The sequence below is a fragment of the Labrus bergylta genome, chromosome 10 (assembly GCF_963930695.1).
Source record: "Labrus bergylta chromosome 10, fLabBer1.1, whole genome shotgun sequence".
NCBI classification, from domain to species: Eukaryota; Metazoa; Chordata; class Actinopteri; order Labriformes; family Labridae; genus Labrus; species Labrus bergylta.
Genome location: NC_089204.1, coordinates 27,655,479 through 27,674,238, shown reverse-complemented (window position 1 = coordinate 27,674,238; position 18,760 = coordinate 27,655,479). Strand labels below are relative to the sequence as shown.

At 39.8% G+C, this 18,760-nt stretch overlaps 1 protein-coding gene across 14 annotated transcripts in view; it reads right to left on the bottom strand.

Annotated features, from left to right (window-relative positions):
- Positions 1-18,760, bottom strand: part of LOC109983199 (neurexin-1a) — a 338,575-nt gene that overhangs the window by 290,241 nt on the left and 29,574 nt on the right. For 8 of the 14 annotated variants that reach the window (XM_065959877.1, XM_065959879.1, XM_065959887.1 and 5 more), the window contains 2 exons: positions 17,253-17,282; positions 16,131-16,178 (listed from right to left, as the gene is read on the bottom strand). In XM_065959877.1, the coding sequence (XP_065815949.1) occupies positions 16,131-16,178; positions 17,253-17,282 (78 nt within the window). The remainder of the gene's footprint in view (positions 1-16,130; positions 16,179-17,252; positions 17,283-18,760) is intronic. The other 6 variants (XM_065959883.1, XM_065959884.1, XM_065959886.1 and 3 more) reach the window with 1 other exon arrangement.

The window sequence follows — 18,760 nt, the reverse complement described above, 5'->3', positions numbered from 1 at the left end:
CAGGGCCGGGGAATTATGGCCCCAGCTGAGATGTCTGAAAGCGATATATTTACAGTTCATTATGTCAGTCCCCACAGGCTGCACAGGGTCATCAAGTGTGCAATCGTAAGGTTTAGAAGAATTATAGGGATCATTTTCTTTTTTTAGCAATTAGTTTATCATCATGAGGGAGAAAATATTGTTGTAAACACTGACATAAATCTAGTTAGCTGCTGGCTAGGTCTTCAATCCTATTCCAGGACAGACACTGCAAAATTAGGGGCTTTAGGCTTTTATGTGCAATATTAAACAACTATTGATATATGAGTCAATTATGGCTGCTTACAGCAATACATATTCTGAAAAATTATACGAGATGTACGCTTTTTTTATGTACAAACATACTCACATTTTTAACATTTCGGTACTAAAAATTCCTATTTTCTGCAATCTCAACTACATCCATCAGCTTCCTGTAAAACATATTGATTCACTCCTTTACAAGTGACACAACCATGGACAAACAGAACAGATTGAAACCATTCACTGCATAACAAAATGGACAGTTCAGCACCTCACGACATGTGAAACTAAATATTTAGAGCCCCCCTACGGACTGGCTTCAGTACATGTTATGAACCATGCCTCCTCCATGCTATCAGATGAGACAGGGGTCCAACTATAAAATCAAAATACATGTCAGATAATTGTTTTCTTAAAACTGGTTCGACTTAATAGTTATTATCATGATGGTTTGTGTTCAAGTCAACTATTTTATGAGAACTTTCTTTTTAATTCGTTATTTTATCCCCAGGGGTGCCTCAAGGGTCAATGCTCGGTTTCCTTCTCTTTTCAGTATCCACCACCTCAATTGGTGCAATCATCCGCTCCAATGGTTTCTCATACCATTGCTATGCTGACGATACCCAGCTCTTCTTCTCAGTCCTGCCAGATGACACTAGTTTCGGCGAGGATTTCTTCACGCCTCGCTGATTTCTCTTAATGGATGAAAGAACGCCACCTTCAGCTCAACCTATCAAAGACCGAGCTCCTTGTCATACTGTGCTTTCCCATTAATCTATTTGATAGGAACTTTCAATCTATCACTCTTTCCTGTCAATCTATGTGCTTGTGAACTGCCAGTACTACGATCTGATTTAAGTCTAAAATCATATCTATTAAATTCAGGCCCCTTTATTTTCATCTTTTTAACGTATTAGGGACTACAGGACAGGAGTCATTTCTTTTTTTTTTCCAATTATCAAACCTCAAGTATCTAGATTCCATTGAAGCTTTTACAAAACAGACCAGACCAGATTAGAGTGCTACAGATAAGCAGATAAATGAAAGATTACCAAAACACTTAGGGGAATACCCACAAATGAAACAATTAGTTTCATCAATAATTCATAAGAGGTGTGAATCCCATCAGAGAGAGATGTGGATGATATATTCCCAAGTTTATCTCATGAAGAAATGAAGACTAATGCACATTAAACAGTTCATTATACTACGAGGACAGTACTGAAGTTGTTAGCGTTGAATTACAAAATAATTGTGTAGTCAGGCGAAACTATTTGAAATGATTAGTTGAAGATAACGAAGTTAAGCTTGTAGAAAATGTCTCAATAATGTCTCGTGAAAACAATCAACCAATCAGTTGATTTAACTCCCATAACACGGGAAAGTCGACTGTACAGCTCCAGCTTTGGTTCCAAATAACAACTGTTTTTTAAGCCGCTGTTGTTCCCAATCGTGGTTGTGTTTGTTGACATAAAAATGGAGAAAATGCTCTTAAATAGAGCTGAAATGCTTGAATTCTTGGGGAAGAGAACTTGATATTTTCCCTAAAGATGTCCACTGCCCTTTGGAAGACCTCGTCCATGCCCTCAATTCCCCTGAAGTTTTTCACACGCTCATGGGCTGTAGATTCGTATTTTTTTTTTCACCATGAAGCAGCCTTAAATCCTTTAAAATGTAGTCACAAAAAATAAGATTCCTGTGGTATTTTTGGAGCTCGTGTATGTGCTAGATACTCTGCGGCAGAACGAAACCTGGGTTTGCAAGTTATCACGGTGCTCTTCTGAACTTCTTCTAACAACAGTGAAATGAAAAACTGGAATCTTGCTGCTGTTCTGATTATTCTCTCAGGTTGATCTCATCCACAAGCCAAAATAAGACTGCGCTGATAACTAGAAAAACTCATTGATACCGCAGCGATGGATCAAGTGGGGTCATGTAATCTCGAAGCGTCTTTCATCAGCTCGTTTTCTCTCTCTAAGGATGTGTGGGCAGCGTGCAGGTGATTTGAATCAGAGGAGCAGGGGAGAGGGAAAGCCAAGGCAGGAAATGAGAGGGGAGGGCAGATGAATAAGACCGAGGCGGCTGAATTTACTGCATCTAAAGTGAGAAAAACATTTCTTCAGATGAGCAGCAGAGAAAGAAGCGCGCTATTAAAGAAGGCTGGTTTTAAATATATACCTCATGTCTCATTGTGAGCTGCACTGCTGCCATTTCAGTGAGTATTTTATGACAGAGTATTTTATGAAGAGGACTACAGAGAGGTCCAGTGATTGGAAACCAGACGATTCAGGGTTTTGTCAAGTGGCTCTGAAAATAGATTTGAATTTGGTTGAGATTGTCCTTCCAAAAATATGTGAAATGTGTTTACCACTGCAAACAGCTTGTTTTTAAGCATTACTTTGGGGTGGGTTTTTGATTTTCTTGGACAGGGCAGCTAAGGAGAGACAGGAAATGTTGGGAGGAGAGAGTGGGGATGGGGCCAAGGTCGGAATTGAACCCACAGCCTAGGCAATGAGGTCTACAGCCTATACGGAGTGCGTCACAAAAAGCGCTCAGCTATCCATGGTCCCCTGTTTAAAGCTTTTTTACTTGTGTTATAGGCTCTGCAATCTCTGTTCCTCTCTGCAGACTCTACCGAGTGTTTTCTCTTTTTTAGGTTAGGGGTGGGGGGTTTCTTAACTGTGTGCTTATCCTTTGATAGGGCACAGGTATCCTGTTAATAATATATTATTTCAAATACCAGTTCATTTGCCTGATTATTTGTTAATTATTCATTGATCTGTGTGTTTTAAACGATCTTGTTTTAATAGTACAGTACTTTGTAACTTGCTTTTGAGAAGTGCTATAAGAATAAACTTATTATTATCTGAAATCAAACTGTGGCACTGCTTTTAGAAATTAAAATAAATGCAATTTGGCAAAGCTTTAGATAAGGGTCCACCGAAATATCATGAATTAAGCGTGAATTAATCATGAAATAAGGCATGTATTCATGATTTTATAACAGAAATGTTTAAACACTGTGTTCATACATTAATTAACATATTCACTAACATGTTTCGGTCAACATGAGCCATAATTTATAAAACGATGTTAATGATTTCTTCAGAGGCAAGTCCTCAATTTAAGGGGAAAAAAACACCTGACCAATCTGCTGAATTCTGAGTGTTGGAGTCATGATTACTTCAACATTACTTTTTCAACATCACAGACGTCACTAAGTATTTAAAGTAGTGAAACGTTTTTCTCCAGAATCAGGGTCTGATTTTTTTTAATTCCTGCAGGCATTTACAGACATTTGTAAACAAGCAATGGGAAAATGAAACTCACGCAAAGGACGTCATGGTAGCAAATAAAATAAATAATCTCAGGTTTGTGTATCATCGTCGGCTCAACTCAAAAGTCCCCTTCCTCGTCCTCTTGATGTGTAAACTGGAGTGATTGAAAGCAGAATGTTTTGCTCATTAGAGTTAACAGTATTTTCTATTAGAGCACATAAAGGTTCCTTCAAGCAGAATAGATGTGTTGTACCATGCTCCTAATTTAACAAGGGACATGAGCGATTTGTTAAACAAACATAAGCTACTCCAAAATAGACATTAATGAGATGCTGCTGCTGCTGCTGCTGTATAACAGAGGAAGGCTCGGCATACTGTAACAGCTAGGCTTCAACACTCAATTCATATGTAAGTTGAATGAATGGAGGGGGAATCTTCACACCTATTTACAAGAAGAAGCACAAGGAGAGAAGTATACATATCAGAAGGAAATAAAGAATGGTGTGGTCCCCGGGGACATGTTGGTCTCGAGCGTAATGACTCTCGGTGCAGACCTCCCAAGACAAATTGCCACTGACCCCCATGGATTTTCCAGGGCACACTCGATTGGAAATGGACTATTCAATTTCCCACAGGGAGCCGTGCCATTTCCTCGCTATGCATCACTGAGACGGTGCATCCACTTTGGGGTCGCTCACACAAAAGTATTCACAGAATGTTGCTGCAAAAACATCTCAGGTCCTAATTATCTACATGCACTATCTCTATTTTTAACCATCATGGCTTCTCAAGGCCGACCAATGACATGATTTAAGGTTGTTTGGTCGTTTTTAATCAACATTTCGATCTATGGATGGAAGTGGGTATCGATACGAATGACAAATGCATTTCACAATACGTTTTCTTTGAATCTATGTAAAGATTTGTGAGTTAATGATAGGTTCAAATTCACTGTGTGTCCAACCTCGTGAAAAATCAAAGCACAGCATGAACAAAAGTCTTGTTTTTTATATATGTGGGTGATCCTTTTGGGCCTGAGGAAGCCCTTTTGGATCGAAACGTTGCCCTGTTTAAAATAAAGTTGTCCATTGGGAGCTGAACAGTATGGAGAACATGGTCTATTTTCTGAGGTTATTCATATTTTGTATCTTAAAGAAACAACATTTACTCCAAGTAAAAAAAAAAAACTGTACATACTGATACTGACTTATTTTCTTATTCTTGTGCAAAAATAACCTGAAGGATGTAGATATGTGTAGACATTTATAGAGAATTCTTAAATCCCCATACTTATTTACAACCCCAATGCCTAAAAGGTTGGGACGTTGTGTTAAATATTAATTAAAACAGAATCTGATGATTTATGCAAATCATATAAAACCCCATATTTCATTAAAAATAGCACAAAGGCAACATATCAAATGTTGAAACTGAAGACGTTTTAGGAGTTGGGGTTGCCTTGAAACATTGGGTGGCTGTGGATCAGTCGTAAAGTCGCTTGTCTCACAACTAGAAGGTCAGTGTTTCGATCCCCAGCTCCTGCAGCCACATGTCCAATGTACCCTTGGGCAATAAACTTAACACGAAGTTGCTTCCGCTGTGTAAAAAATGTGTATGAATGGATGAGTTAATACTGATGGTCTCTTTACAAAGCAGCCTCTACAATCAGTGTGTGAATCAGTAGGAGTGACCTGCGGAAATAAAAGAGCTTTGAGAGGTCAGAAGACTAGAAAAGCCCTATAGTCCATTTACAATTTACCATTGAAAAGTCATTAAATAACCCTAAATGTCATAATCTGTAATTCATTTGTATTTGTGCATCATAAAAAAGACATTATTCTGCTGTTCTGACTCTTATTTTTGCTCCAATTCTGAACACTAAAGAGCCGTATTGAACAGACTGGGCAGCAGTCATGGGAAGGACAAATGAATATGTATCCCAGTGTGACTGATCCCATGAATTAGTCACACTGTATCCCTCCTTTTCTCCAACACGCCTTGAAAGCATCACACGGCAGACTTACAACACAATGGGGGGGAGATGACTGAACCATTAAAGATGGCGGAAAATAACAATCTCTTTCCCGAGGTAGCTTAGCCACCAGCGCGTCTCATAAATCACAAAGCAGCCGTGCGCTAACAGACGTCACTCTATAAATACACGCATTGTGGATTTTCCATCCAATTTTAAATAGCTAAAGAGGGAATAAACAAGAATTTATGACCTTTAAAGTAAAATGGAATATAAACACTGGGTAGCATTTCATCACAAGGGGCCGTAAACGTCCACAATCGATGATCTAAAAGCTCAACTATAACTAAAGAAACAAGCAATGGATGCATTTCACCGTCTGCAGCTGACGCATAGGTATCTCCCCTTTTTTTAAATCTATTTTCTGCTAAGATTCATCCACTCTGTTCTGCAGGCCAAGAAATAGAGTTTTTCATCACTGCAGTCTCTCACTGGCATCGACCAATGTTATTGATCCGGAGCAGATCTCCTTCCACTCTACCTGGGGAGCCAGATGAGCCTTGTTCATATTGATCTAACTTTTTTTTATTCTACATTCTCCTTCGCCCCCTTTTCTTTGGGTTTTGGAGAAATATATACGCTTGTCATCTCTGATAATAAATATTCTTTCTGAACGGCATTGATGCTATTAATCCAAAGTTGGTGGATTTTTTGTTATCGTTGATGGTCTGTGCTGAGGAGACGGGAGTGATGTTGAAAACCTGCCTGCGTCGTCCGCCTGTTATGACAGTTCAGAGATGTGAAGGTGCGCTTCTTCTTTTTTCTTTATCTGATTGAGGATGCCGGCGATGAAGCCGAGACTGGCACTAAGAGAGAAAACACGTCTATCAGAAAGCCAGGCAAGCAGGTCTGATGCATGAAAGTAAATGTTTGCTCGAAACAAATACACCCAATTTTTCTTAAAAAAGAAAACAGTCTCATTTAACTCCAGGCAACAGTCTGTGTGTGTGTGTGTGTGTGTGTGTTTCTTTTTCTCCTTCATTACTGTATTTTTTCTTCTGTGTCTATTATAATCACATGCCTCTGTTTTATAATCCCACTTTATCACGCTTCTTCTTTCCCCTCTCCCTTTCTCTTCCCCGATTCCTTGCGCTCATTCTTTAAATGCCTCTCTCTGTCTACTCTAAGTCCTCCAGCTCGCTCTGTGTGTCTTCCTGCCTCCCCCCTTAGGAGCAGAATCTGTGGTAATGTACTAATCTGTGGAGCTTTAGTGCAGTCTTGCCAATCTGCCATGTCAAGATACACAAATCTCACTCCAGGCAATTACAGGCCTTTTTTCTCCGCACTGCAAAAGGAGTCTGTTTCCCCATCTCTGTGGCAGTGAAAATTGCCTCTGCGACCCATCAAGTACAATTACCTTGTTTGTAACAAACACTGATGGCCCTGGGGTGGTATACGGAACAGGTAAGCCAGGCAGTGCAGGCATGAAAGAGGTGAATTAGTATGTAGTGAGTAAACTATCGGGGTGAATGAAATTGTAATTTAATAATCTGTGTTTGGACTACCTGTGCTAAAAAAAACATGGAAACCAGTCCCTTAGGCCCCTTTGTCCACAAAGTGTTTGTTTTTTTCTGATTTCAGCTGCTTTCCTGAAACACCAATGGGACTTCTTGAAAGCACCTTGGCTAAAGATGGAGTCTTAGAATTTTTTTCTCTGGTTGACGGAGAAGCATTGATTCCAAAGAATTGGACGTAAAGTCACTGGTTTCATATGAGGATTACTTGGTGGGGACTCCAATGGTTACTGAAATAAGTCAGATTGTATGAAACAAGTTTTAAAAAATGAGCCTGACTTCACTTAGTTTTTGGTCTCAATCTCTATAGACATATGGACGATACACAAAGATGAAGCCAAAATATGACTGTGATAGGGCACCAGACCGGTGCTATGGGCAGGCCAAGTAGAATTTAATTAAAATTTTACCAGCCAGTAGTCAATCCTTTTTGCTTCACTTAAGCCAACGTCTCTTGCAGTCCATTCTTTATACAGTCTATGACTCAATCTCTCGGATGCTCTGGGGCGTGGCTACCCATGATTGACAAATTGCCTTCCCATCCTAAAATATGGTAACTTCTGGGTCAAACAAATTTAAGATGGCTATGGCCAAATGTGAGGGTTTAAAATCAGGCATTATATAATATTTCAAGTTAGCTACCCCTATTATGTATAGTCTATATGAGAAAATCTGAAGCATGGAGAGAGAAACCTGCTTGTCTGTGTGTTAAACTCTGACCTGTGGTAATTATTTCTGCTCCATTGTGGATGTTTTGTGGATGACATTATGGACTTGATCATGGAGTCCATGATTGTTGGCCTTTACGATATCTGTCAACTCTCTGCAACCAGAAAGAAGGGCTGTAAAAACACTCAATAAAAAGCCAACATGAATCTCTTAGAGAACTTTCAGACAAACAAGGAGAAGAAGTAGAAAACTTACAAGGTCTCTTAGAAACAAAACTCTCAGTTGGCCAGAGCACATCTCAAACATATTTTCAAATTCTCTGTAGTCTTTCATCTTCAGTAACTCCGAGTTCCTTTTCATCCTCCTGCTGTTTTAAGTGAGAAGTTGATTACATCAAGGACAGCTCGGCCAGTAGTTTGGACTAGATGTTAGGTCTGACTTCTTTAAAACATTCCTTTTATCGTGTGAGTTAGTGAACACTTTTGGCCTTAAATAAACATTTGAAGGAAACAGTCATGACCGACAGCTCTGTTGACAAATGCAGCTCCTCACAGCGTTCTCTACCGTATAAGTGGAGTAAGTTAGGACAATGCAGTCATTTAAATTTCCATAACTGTGAGTGTCTGCTCCAAAGCAAGACAAGAATCCATTCTGCTGTAGACTGCACTCAACTTAAGGGGTTTTGACGTTTCATCAGAAAGTCAAATTTGTGCTTTGATAAGCAGAAGAGCGCGATGACATCTATTCCTTGATTCCACCAGCCAGCTCCCTTCATTGCAAGTCTACTCCAAATGACATCACCAGAGCAATATGTCCAATAGTGCATGTAATGGAAGTAGTTTGGCTTCAGTATTTACATTAGAAGGAGACTGAGAGGCACTGTCCATATTACATACAATCAATCCTATGCAGATGATACCATTATATTGCATCTGTGTTGAATCATAAGACTGTGCACCATCTGATCCAAATGATTCAATCTTACTAAAATAAGTCTGACAATACTTATTCATCACACTTCGCCCCTCTCACCCATTTGTTTTTCATGCTTTTCACACTATTGTTATTTGGGAACATGAGTGATAAAATGTGTGAAAGTCATTTGCACAGATTTTCTCCGGCGTTCTCGACTCGATGTATCAACCGACGCATTATTGTTTCTGTATGAGTTGATATTGAATTTATAAATAAAGCGATGATTGCACATATGAGTTACAGCCCTGAGCGGTTTGTAGCCTGCAACTAACAAGAGGACAGACTGTGAATTAGTGTGTTAAAGTAATATTTCTTGATTTTCTGCATTGAGCTTCAGAGATATTTGAGATGAGAGCCTGTTTCCTTTTACAGAGCAGAATAATGGTAAAGACTCGTGTAACACTGAACTTTTCTTATTTCCTGCATTGCCAGGTAATTTTGATTAGCAACAAGGACGTGTCCAAGGGTTTGCCAGGGATGGCATGGACCCTTTGGAATCTGATCCTGACCTACGATTGGCTCTTTGCCTTGTCAGAGGTGGGACTGTACTTTGCATTTACTGTAAATGAAATACAACATCCACAAACTCCTGCATGCTAATTTGCAAAAATTGCGACAAAGACACACTTTTTTGGGCAATTGTTATTCTTTGGTTACACGTCCTTGAGAAGTGAGAATGGAGTTGGAGTTAAGGGACTAGTATCTATGATCAGATTGTTTCAGAGTGCTGAATCACTTCCCAATGATAGTCACTAGTGATGGTTTAGAGATTGCATTAAGGCCTAAGTGTTACAGCTCTTTTTTTCTTCACATGGCCTACTAAAACTCCCTGTATGATACTGCTCTGATCACAAAGCGAACCACAAATGCTAACATCAGCAAAATCCTAGCCAGTAGTTTCTACATTCAAATGCAAAGATCTTTTTGTGAAGATTAGACATCACTTCACTGCCCTCCCCTCAAAAATAAATATGAATCAAGACCGTCACATGAGTATTCAGCGCAGCCTTAACTAAAGGAAATATTGACCATATAGCTACCAAACCGGTCAGCAGTCATTTTAAAGAAACTACAACTAGAGATGAACATGTATCTCGGGTTCTAATCCTGGGGAAGTCAATGGAGCTGAAAGGATTTCACTGACAGTCTTCTAGGTTTCATGTGAAGCTACAAAGGCAACATCTGTTGTTGATTCCAAGCACACCACATGGTATCGTGTTACCTGTCAGATAAAGAAAGTAGACAAGGCTTGACAAGTTGCACTCTGACACGCCGCTGTACATTATCAGAAGGAACTTGTTGCGTGTTCATCGCAAAAAGGCTTTGTGTGCTTCAGATTTGGAGACTCTTCGGTTACAGTCGTCACCAGAAAACATGAGATACCCCTACATTTGATCATCTCGCTCGCGAGATGAAAAAAAGGTGAAATATCTTTGTCAAGACTTCAGATTTACAAGAGCATCAAAAGATAACAAAATAAAGAAAATGGGGGCTCTAATGTATACTCATCAACTTTATATCAAGGTTTTTTACTCGGCCAGTAAAAACAGGATGATACCATATATACACCTTTAAGATTGAGATGACAGCTTGAAGATCTGTTGTATAACATCCTGACACATCGAGCCGTTGCGTGTGGTAATAGTTATTATTCCTCACTGACAGATACCTGTATAGAGTCATACATGTAAAAGCACCATGCCATACTCTGACAACTAAAAACATTTCAGCTGTTATTTCACAACGCTGTTAACTGTAGAAAAAAAGAGAGAATCCAACCCACCCCCATCAAGACGAAACGAATAGTCAGGAAAGCACGTCATGGTGTCATGGAGACCTATCACTAAACTTGACAAAACATGACCGCTAAGCCACTGGCACCCCCCATATTTACAATACTACAGTTAATTGGCAGACACTTTTATCCACAGCGACGTATATCAGAGAGTAAGTAAAACACAAGCAAGGATCTAGAAAAGAGGAAACAACGTCAGTAAGTGCAAACTAAGAGCTTTGAGTCCGATCATATACACAGGTGCTGACAGGAAGTGACCAGAGGCAAAGCACAACATCGACGGCTGTTATTTAATCAGCTCTAATCATCATAGAAACCATCTTAAAATCAGCATTATCAAACAAAACCATCATCATCATCATCATCATCATTAAGGTCGTAGGAATTCATGAATGAGCTGGGTCTTTAGCTTTTTCTTAAAGGTGCAGAGGGACTCTGCAGAACGAATGGAGTTTGGAAGTTTGTTCCACCACCGGAGGGCGACAGAGGAGAATAATCTAGTTAACATCTTAGGGCCCTGTTTAGGTGAAGTTAACAACAAGCAATATGACATCCTCTACTGGATTTCATCAGATATTAAGGGAGTTTTAAGATAAACGTAGATGATGCAGTGAAATCTTCAAAAAAAAAGTGAGGTTATAATAATAATGCCACTGAGGCAGAGTGTTCACAGATTTTGCAGTACGAGCCATTGAGAGGTTACAAAGAACATTTTGACCGACTGGCGCAAAATAATCAGAGCGCATAAAGTAGCCAGTCAGTGTTGCTTTGTGTTTTCAAGAGTGCGAGTTAAAGCATCTAGTATTGTTGCTCTTGAGATAATGTTCCATTGTGACCCCCATTGCTGTTAAACAGATGGTGAAACTGCATAATAAGCATGGGACTCAAGTGTCTTCCTGAGCTGGAGTCGAAGTAAACGGGCAGTACTTCAAAATCCCACATACTGCATGTTAAGTGAGGCTCTTCCAATGACCTAAACACACTCCTACAGCACTTACTCACCGAGCTGCACTGAATCCCAGCTTAAGTATACAACTCCATTAGGAATGCAAACATATGCACATCTCCTTACAAGATGCTATTTTCTTCAGGGTTAAGTCAACATGTCCTGGATTGGACGGGAATCTAACATTAGAAATCTATAGCTCCTGCTCTCCTTTAGCTCCTCATGATGTTTGTTTCATCATGAACATTGAGCTGTGCATAAATCTGTATCTAACTTTAAGGGACTTAGGCATGTGATTTAATTAGCACTCCTCACATGTGCAGAGCACACAGTGACCGTGCCATCGTTTTGCATCTCATGTGACTTGTGTTTTAATCATTTAGCAGAAAAAAGACACATAGATTTATCACACAAACATGCATATACACCCACACAAATCATCATACATGTTAACTGTGTGATTGTGTATTTTTCAAACCCCCAAACCACAGTGGATTTTGTATGTGTGAGGACATGACTAATATCAACACCCTTTTAACTCCTACAATGGCTGTGAAATCATCACATTTCATATTCAGTTTCTTCATCAAAGCATAACAATGAATGTAAGGATCGGCAATGCAGTCTGAAACTCCATAACAACACCTTTGCTAGAATCATCTGATAGCATAAAAAAAAACCTTGTAAAAGCATCATAAAATACTCGTCTATATCCGTGTTAAAGCAATAAAACAAGAAGGGTACAATAGTAGAGCATTCTAAGCATCCATTTAATTTGTTGTGTAAATACAGGTCATTGTGTCCAAACCACTAGCGAAGGATTCCAATTGCTCATCGGATTTAAATCCCCCTTAAATGTGAACGGTGTAATGAAAAGCGACAATTTCCATCTTTGGAAAGTGCAAGCAATTACATTAGAAAGTACACTAATTTAGAAAAAGCCCAGTTGTACCTGTAAGCCTGCCTGCACAGCCTGCACTCCCTCTTAAGCTGCACATGGCAGTTTATTGTGATGACAGCAATTAAATACCCTGTGATTTGTGTGCCAGCGGTATTATGACTTATCCTACTGTACGCCCTGCTCTCTGCAGCTGGGTGCAAAGCAAGGTTTTAGGAAGCCAGTGTCAATGCACCAGCCTGAAAGCAGCACAGAAAAAAAAATAGAAAAAAAACGAGAGCATCCTCCAGGGAGCAGCCATGAAACAGAGGATAAACTATACAAGTGGTTAACATGACACAGGAGGACCTCAGGGGGAGGGGGGAGCAACATAATACACAATATTCTTACAAGCTTAAAGCAGACAATGACTACATGCTCTGTCCTCTCTCCTCCATTTAATACTCAAAGGGGATATGTGTTGGTGACCACACACACACACTACATAACTGGTGACGAGGTTTTTGCTCTGTAACACCAGGGACAGCTAACAATGGCCCAAATTAGAAACAGGGCGCTCAGGTTTGTGCCTCATCAGCATTCTCTCAATCTCTCCCTGTGGCTTTCCTTCTGCCACTTGTACAGTAAGACTAGTGTTTGTTGTAGTGGAGTAAAAACCTGTGTGTTTCAGTATGGTGGCTGTAGAGCTTATAATAAAAACAGAAGTGAGCATTGCGCATGTTACGAGCCTACAGATCGTTATAATCTATTATTATCTGCTAATATGATATTTACAATGGGATAAGAGAGAAATAGGTAAGTCTGTAGATGATGTTTCACCAGATTTTTCAGTGTATTTGCTCGTAAGTGTGACATCTTTGTTTCAGAGAAATAAATGCCTTCCACTGGAATTTGGCGTACAAAATGCCAAAAGTGTTGTTTTTCATTATTCAGTCAGGGACAGCCACTATTCCTTGAGTTTCTGAGATGGTTTTAAAATGTATGTTCCTCGTGTCTGGACTGAGCTCGGGAAAAGAGCCTCTAGTTTTGCTGCCCTCTCTGCAGGTAACATTCTCCAGAATGACTTGAGGCTGGCAGAGCTCATTTTGCTTGAAGCCTTTGGCTCGATCTTAAATGAAACAAAACACAAGACATTGGACAGTGCCTGATGTGTTCTTGAATTGTAATCTGTGAACACAACTTCTGCACTTTATCTTCAAACCAATTTGCACATTTCAATTGTTGTTTGCTCTTGACTTATTGCAAATGTTTATTATGACTGCTGCCCTCTTGGCCAAGTCACCCTCGTAAAAGAGATATTAATCTCATTGGGTTTAATTACCTGGTTGAATAAAGGTTAAATAAAGAAATGGGATAGCAAGGCTAAGCCTTCCCTTTCTTACACTGTAAAGATTAGAAAATGATTCTTTAAATAACTTGAAACAGATTGTGATAGTGTTACATTTTGGTTGGACCTAGAGTAGAAACCAACCCTAGTTTTTACACGGGAAAAAAAACATGGTATCAGCCTGGGCAATGAAGCATCCTCTTCCATTCACTTCCACAGTGTAAATCAATCAGCTAGTACCAACTTTTGACCAATGACATCACTGTAGTGTTACAGACTGTAGAGATGCTAAGAAACTAACTTTCATAATTTTCCTTTTAACTTAACAATGGTCAGTAAAATAAATTGTTCCATAAGTTAAAATGACCTCCATCACAATGCTAATTATGTTAGCCAGCTAGTGGCAATTATCATTATTTGTCAGTGTCAAGCTGACAAACTTAATCATACACCCTGGTCCATCTGTGAGAAATTGTGCCTCCCCTCATGGAGAATAATACACCAGCCGCCAACGAGAAGCCAACTTGTATTCATCCATGTGCAAAAACATAACAAAACAGCAGTATTATAAAAATGTCACTTACCTTTGGTGATTCGAAAATTAAATATCAACAGTCATAATAAGCAATGGTTTCATCTCTGTGAATGTGTTTCCAATGTGGGTGTATATTTGTGTTCATAGGAATTTTAATCAGAAATGTACCACTGCAGCTGAGAGTTCTAGCAGCAAGAATATGCAGCCTGTTCTCATCCTAGGTCGTCAAATACCCACACTTTGTCTCAACCCTTTTGAATCTTAAACAGAAGCCAAAGATGTGGTTTGTAAGCTGTCATAAAGATGCACATTGTGTATGTGTTCTTAGTCCTACATCAAACTGTCTTTTAAGTTGGGTTTGGTTGGGTTTTTCGGTGAGGTTGGTTTGGGTGAGGTGAGGTGTGGCCAGGTTATGTTAGCATAGGTTGGGTTGGGTTAGGTTAGGTTGGTGGAGTTGAGGTTGGGTTGGGTTAGGTTGGCTAAGGTGTGGTGAGGTTATGTCGGGTTGAATTGGGTAAGTGTGGTTGGGTTAGGATAGGTTGGGTTGGGTTAGGTTGGGATAGATTGGATTTGGGTTGGGTTAGGTTGGATAAGGTGTGGTGAGGTTATGTCGGGTTGAATTGGGTAAGTGTGGTTGGGTTAGGATAGGTTGGGTTGGATTGGGTTGGGTGAGGTGAGATATGGTCGGTTAGTTTTGGATAGCTTGGGCTATGTTGGGTTGGGTGCGTGGAGGTGAGGTGATTTGAGGAGAGGTGTGGTGAGGTGAGGTAAAGTAAGGTTAGGATAGGTTGGGTCTGGATAGGTTGGGTTGGGTTGGGTGAGGTATGGTAGGTTGGGCTAGGTTGGTTTGGGTTGGGTTTGGGTTGTGTTGGGTTGGGTTAGGTTAAGATAGGTTGGGTTGGGTTAGGTGTGGTTAGTTTTTTTGTTTTTTTAAACTAACCAGACTTCTTTCTATGGATTGATATGATTACAGTAAGTCCTCCAGATTCTGTGAGTAGAGCCGTGTCCCTAGCAACAATTCTGCTCTTCATAGTAACAGTTTGTTCTAGCAATGGAAAGCTGACTGTTTCTATGTTAAATCAGCCAATCACAATCAAGTATATATCACATCCATGTAATAAAGTTAGGATAAATATTATTAACATTTAAATCATAACAAAATGTTTTCAGATGGGACTAGATTTTTAGTGCCAAGTGTTGTTCTGCCCAACCATAACCCCTGACCACAACCTTCAGTGGACTTTCTAGTTGCTTCTATGACGTCACTTACAGCAGAGTGTCTTTTATGTGTGAGGAAGGGTTCTCAAAAGTTTGATTTAAACCCAGTGGGTTTCAAATAGATGCCAAAGGGCGACATGTGCATCTGTGAGCTTCAGTGTCAGTGTTTGCCATGGTAATGAGAACAGGCTGATGTGAGACATTGGAGTATCGATGATTTCATGTTGATACAGCATAATGTAAAGCCTCACAGTGTACATCCACAGGGCAGTTTTTAGACTTACCTGTTCAGGTGGTACTTCACAAGTTTATGACAAAGGGTAGCATCTAACATAACGCAAATGTTTTATATAGATATTAAAGAAAAATAAATGTTGTAAAACTGCTTCAATGAATATGCAAAACTAAAACTATGAACATAATAAATGTCAAAGCAACAACATGAGCAAGCAAAATCAATAAATAAAAAATGCAAGTGGGACACTTGAAAGACTGTCTGTTAATCACTACTTTTCAAAATTGAAGTTGTGTCATATTATTTAATCTCAGTCTCCAAATTATTGACGTGGCATTCAAGTCTCCCACTCTTCAGTAAGCTTACGATGGCTCGCTAAAGATGGCTTTACTGCAGTTACAAAACTTAAAGGAATCAAATTTTTACCTTGAATGCTCAGTAGGGACCTTAGAAGCCAAGGTTCCCCTCTCTGCCCTGAGGAGGAGAGTCAAATAGCAAAGATCAGAAGTCCACTTACCCCAAAGGGAGAGGAGGTGAGGATCACAGCCAACAGGATGGGAGGCCCACTACACTATAATCAAACCTCTCGCAAAAAAAACCCATTACTACAGCATGAATATAGTTACCCCTGAGTTGTGGTGCTGCACTGGAGTTAGGACAGCAACTATTGTGTTATTTCCCCATGAGTCTCATTATTGTTTCCCATGCAACAAGCAGAAAAAGAAACAAGTGACAAAGCATGAGCGTGTAGTTGCAAAGTGAAAGCAGCACCTACCTTGAAAAGCTTTCATTTATTGTAAGAAATCCGTTTTTTTTTTGTAAATGCCAATGACCTTAAAAACACTTTGTGTAGCATTGAGTATAAAATGCCACAAACACTGCTGTGATTGTTTTAGGAATTCAGAGAATGGAAAGGGGAAGTACCTTTATTTTTACCTATGAGATTTGATGAAATGTTCCATGAAGAAAGCAGATTCCAGACAAAGAGGGAGAACAAAAAGGAGAGGAGACACTGATAAGTGTCCAGTCAGAAAAGCTTCTCATGCTGCATGAGAAGCATGTGCAGTCGCCACACCAATGGAAAGTTTGCGACAGAATGCAACAGACGGTCTGAGCAAGAACCATGCATTACAAGGACAGATGTAGGATTATATTAAAAATCCAGTCCACCGCCATGCATTCTATCCGAATCATTTTTAATGCTAATGTGCCTTCATTTGAACCACATCATCATAAAACATCAGAATGTGGATGTGAATAATTAAAAAGGAAAGAAAAGATGAGGAGAAATGACACCCGGCAGAGTGGGGAGAAGAAAGCCAAATGAGCTTAAAAAGAGGTCATATGAAAAAAAGAAAAGTAAAATAAAACAAGGCTCGGAGAATGAAACCAAGTAGGTCACTCAGAATAAGTGAAATGACAGCTTATATCTGAAGCTTCAAGCCTGAGTGCCGAGAGAGAGTTAGAGGTTTGCACATTTGTGAGCACAATGTGGAGAAGAAGAGGGACAATGGAGGAACGACGGGAGAAAAGGAACAGAGCTCATACCTTGGTCGCCCATCATCAGGTGTGCCAGACCTTAAAGGAAAACAAGAGCACAGTCAGCAGAGAACAAGGGATCATGGGAAGCTGTGTGACACCAACATGCAGGCATCTCTGTCAGAGCAGATGTCTGTGTTACCCCCGAGGAGTGTTGGGGTAGGGGAAGAGTGGGACGGAGAGGAAGAGGAGGGTGCAACAGACAGGGTTATTGTGATGAGCATTTAGTCAACCGGAGCAGGTTGCGATGCATCATCAGCCACTTACTAGTCACCATTCAGAAATACATATTCAGGTTGACCTTTTTTTTTTTTTTTGTCTCTCTGAGATGACAAATACACAGACTGTCATCCCACCTACCGATGAAAGATCAATCCCTGCACACAAATATTGCCCAACACTGTGTTACCTGGAACTTCAACAACCAAGTCAAGTATCCACGTGAGTCACGCTTGTGTCATAAAGAAAATTGAGTCATGGTGCATATTTATATAGAGGTGAGAACAAATTGCTTAAATTGACAGTTTAATTGTATTGAATTAATTTGACTGACTAGGGCCAAGTTTACACAAGAACGATCCACTGAAAACAGAACCGATTTTCATTTTCAGATGACAACATTCAATAACAACCGTCGTCAACATGGATCTGCAAATACAACTCAAACCGCTGTAGTATACGTGCAATACCAGTAGTTGGCAGTGTGACTTTCTGATGAAACAAAGAGCTTTGAGGTGTAAGCAAAGAGAATTGGCTAACACATGAATGTTTGTCTGGACCTACAATGAGGTGGGGTTGGTACCCTTCAAAAAACTTCAAAAAGAGTACATTTCAAGAAGTGTCGACTGGGAATGAGTAGGACAAACAGAACTCAGAGGTCCGCCATTGTTGTTGTAGTCCATCTTCTCGTGCATGGCTATTGACTGGAACCCTAACGTGCATGTGCTTAAAGTGTCCGTTTTCCGAGGAGCATGGTATTTCCAGATTACCCACATGCTTATGGTGCCATTTTCTAAAGTTAGCTCTCTGGAACCCATTTAGAAAACTTTCTGTTTTCTGGCCGCAAAAACGTCACTGTGGTGTAAATGAACAGAAAGCTTCAAAAGGTTACCATTTTCAGCTGAAATCTTTGTTGTGTAAACTTGGCATCAATTAATCAATATGAACTGTGAACATAAGATGCAGGCACCATCATTAACTGCGTCCATGCAGAAGTTCTTCTTGCATTCAGATGCCATTTTTTTCCACACCTGGAAGTTCTTAAAATGTGTTGGCTGATATTAACCTGCCTGCGACTTTAACTAGCATCCTGGAAACACAGGCACTTGTACTATGAAAGGTCTTTATGTTAGCTTGAAACTAGCTGATTCCAGAGCTTTCTGACTGCAAGCTTTTCCATCCGCTATACAGTTCACACTTTTATTAGCCTGCTGATTTAATTATACATAAAACCAAACACACAAAAAATAACAATAATCCAATTCATCCCATTGGACTAAAATATGCAAAAATGGACT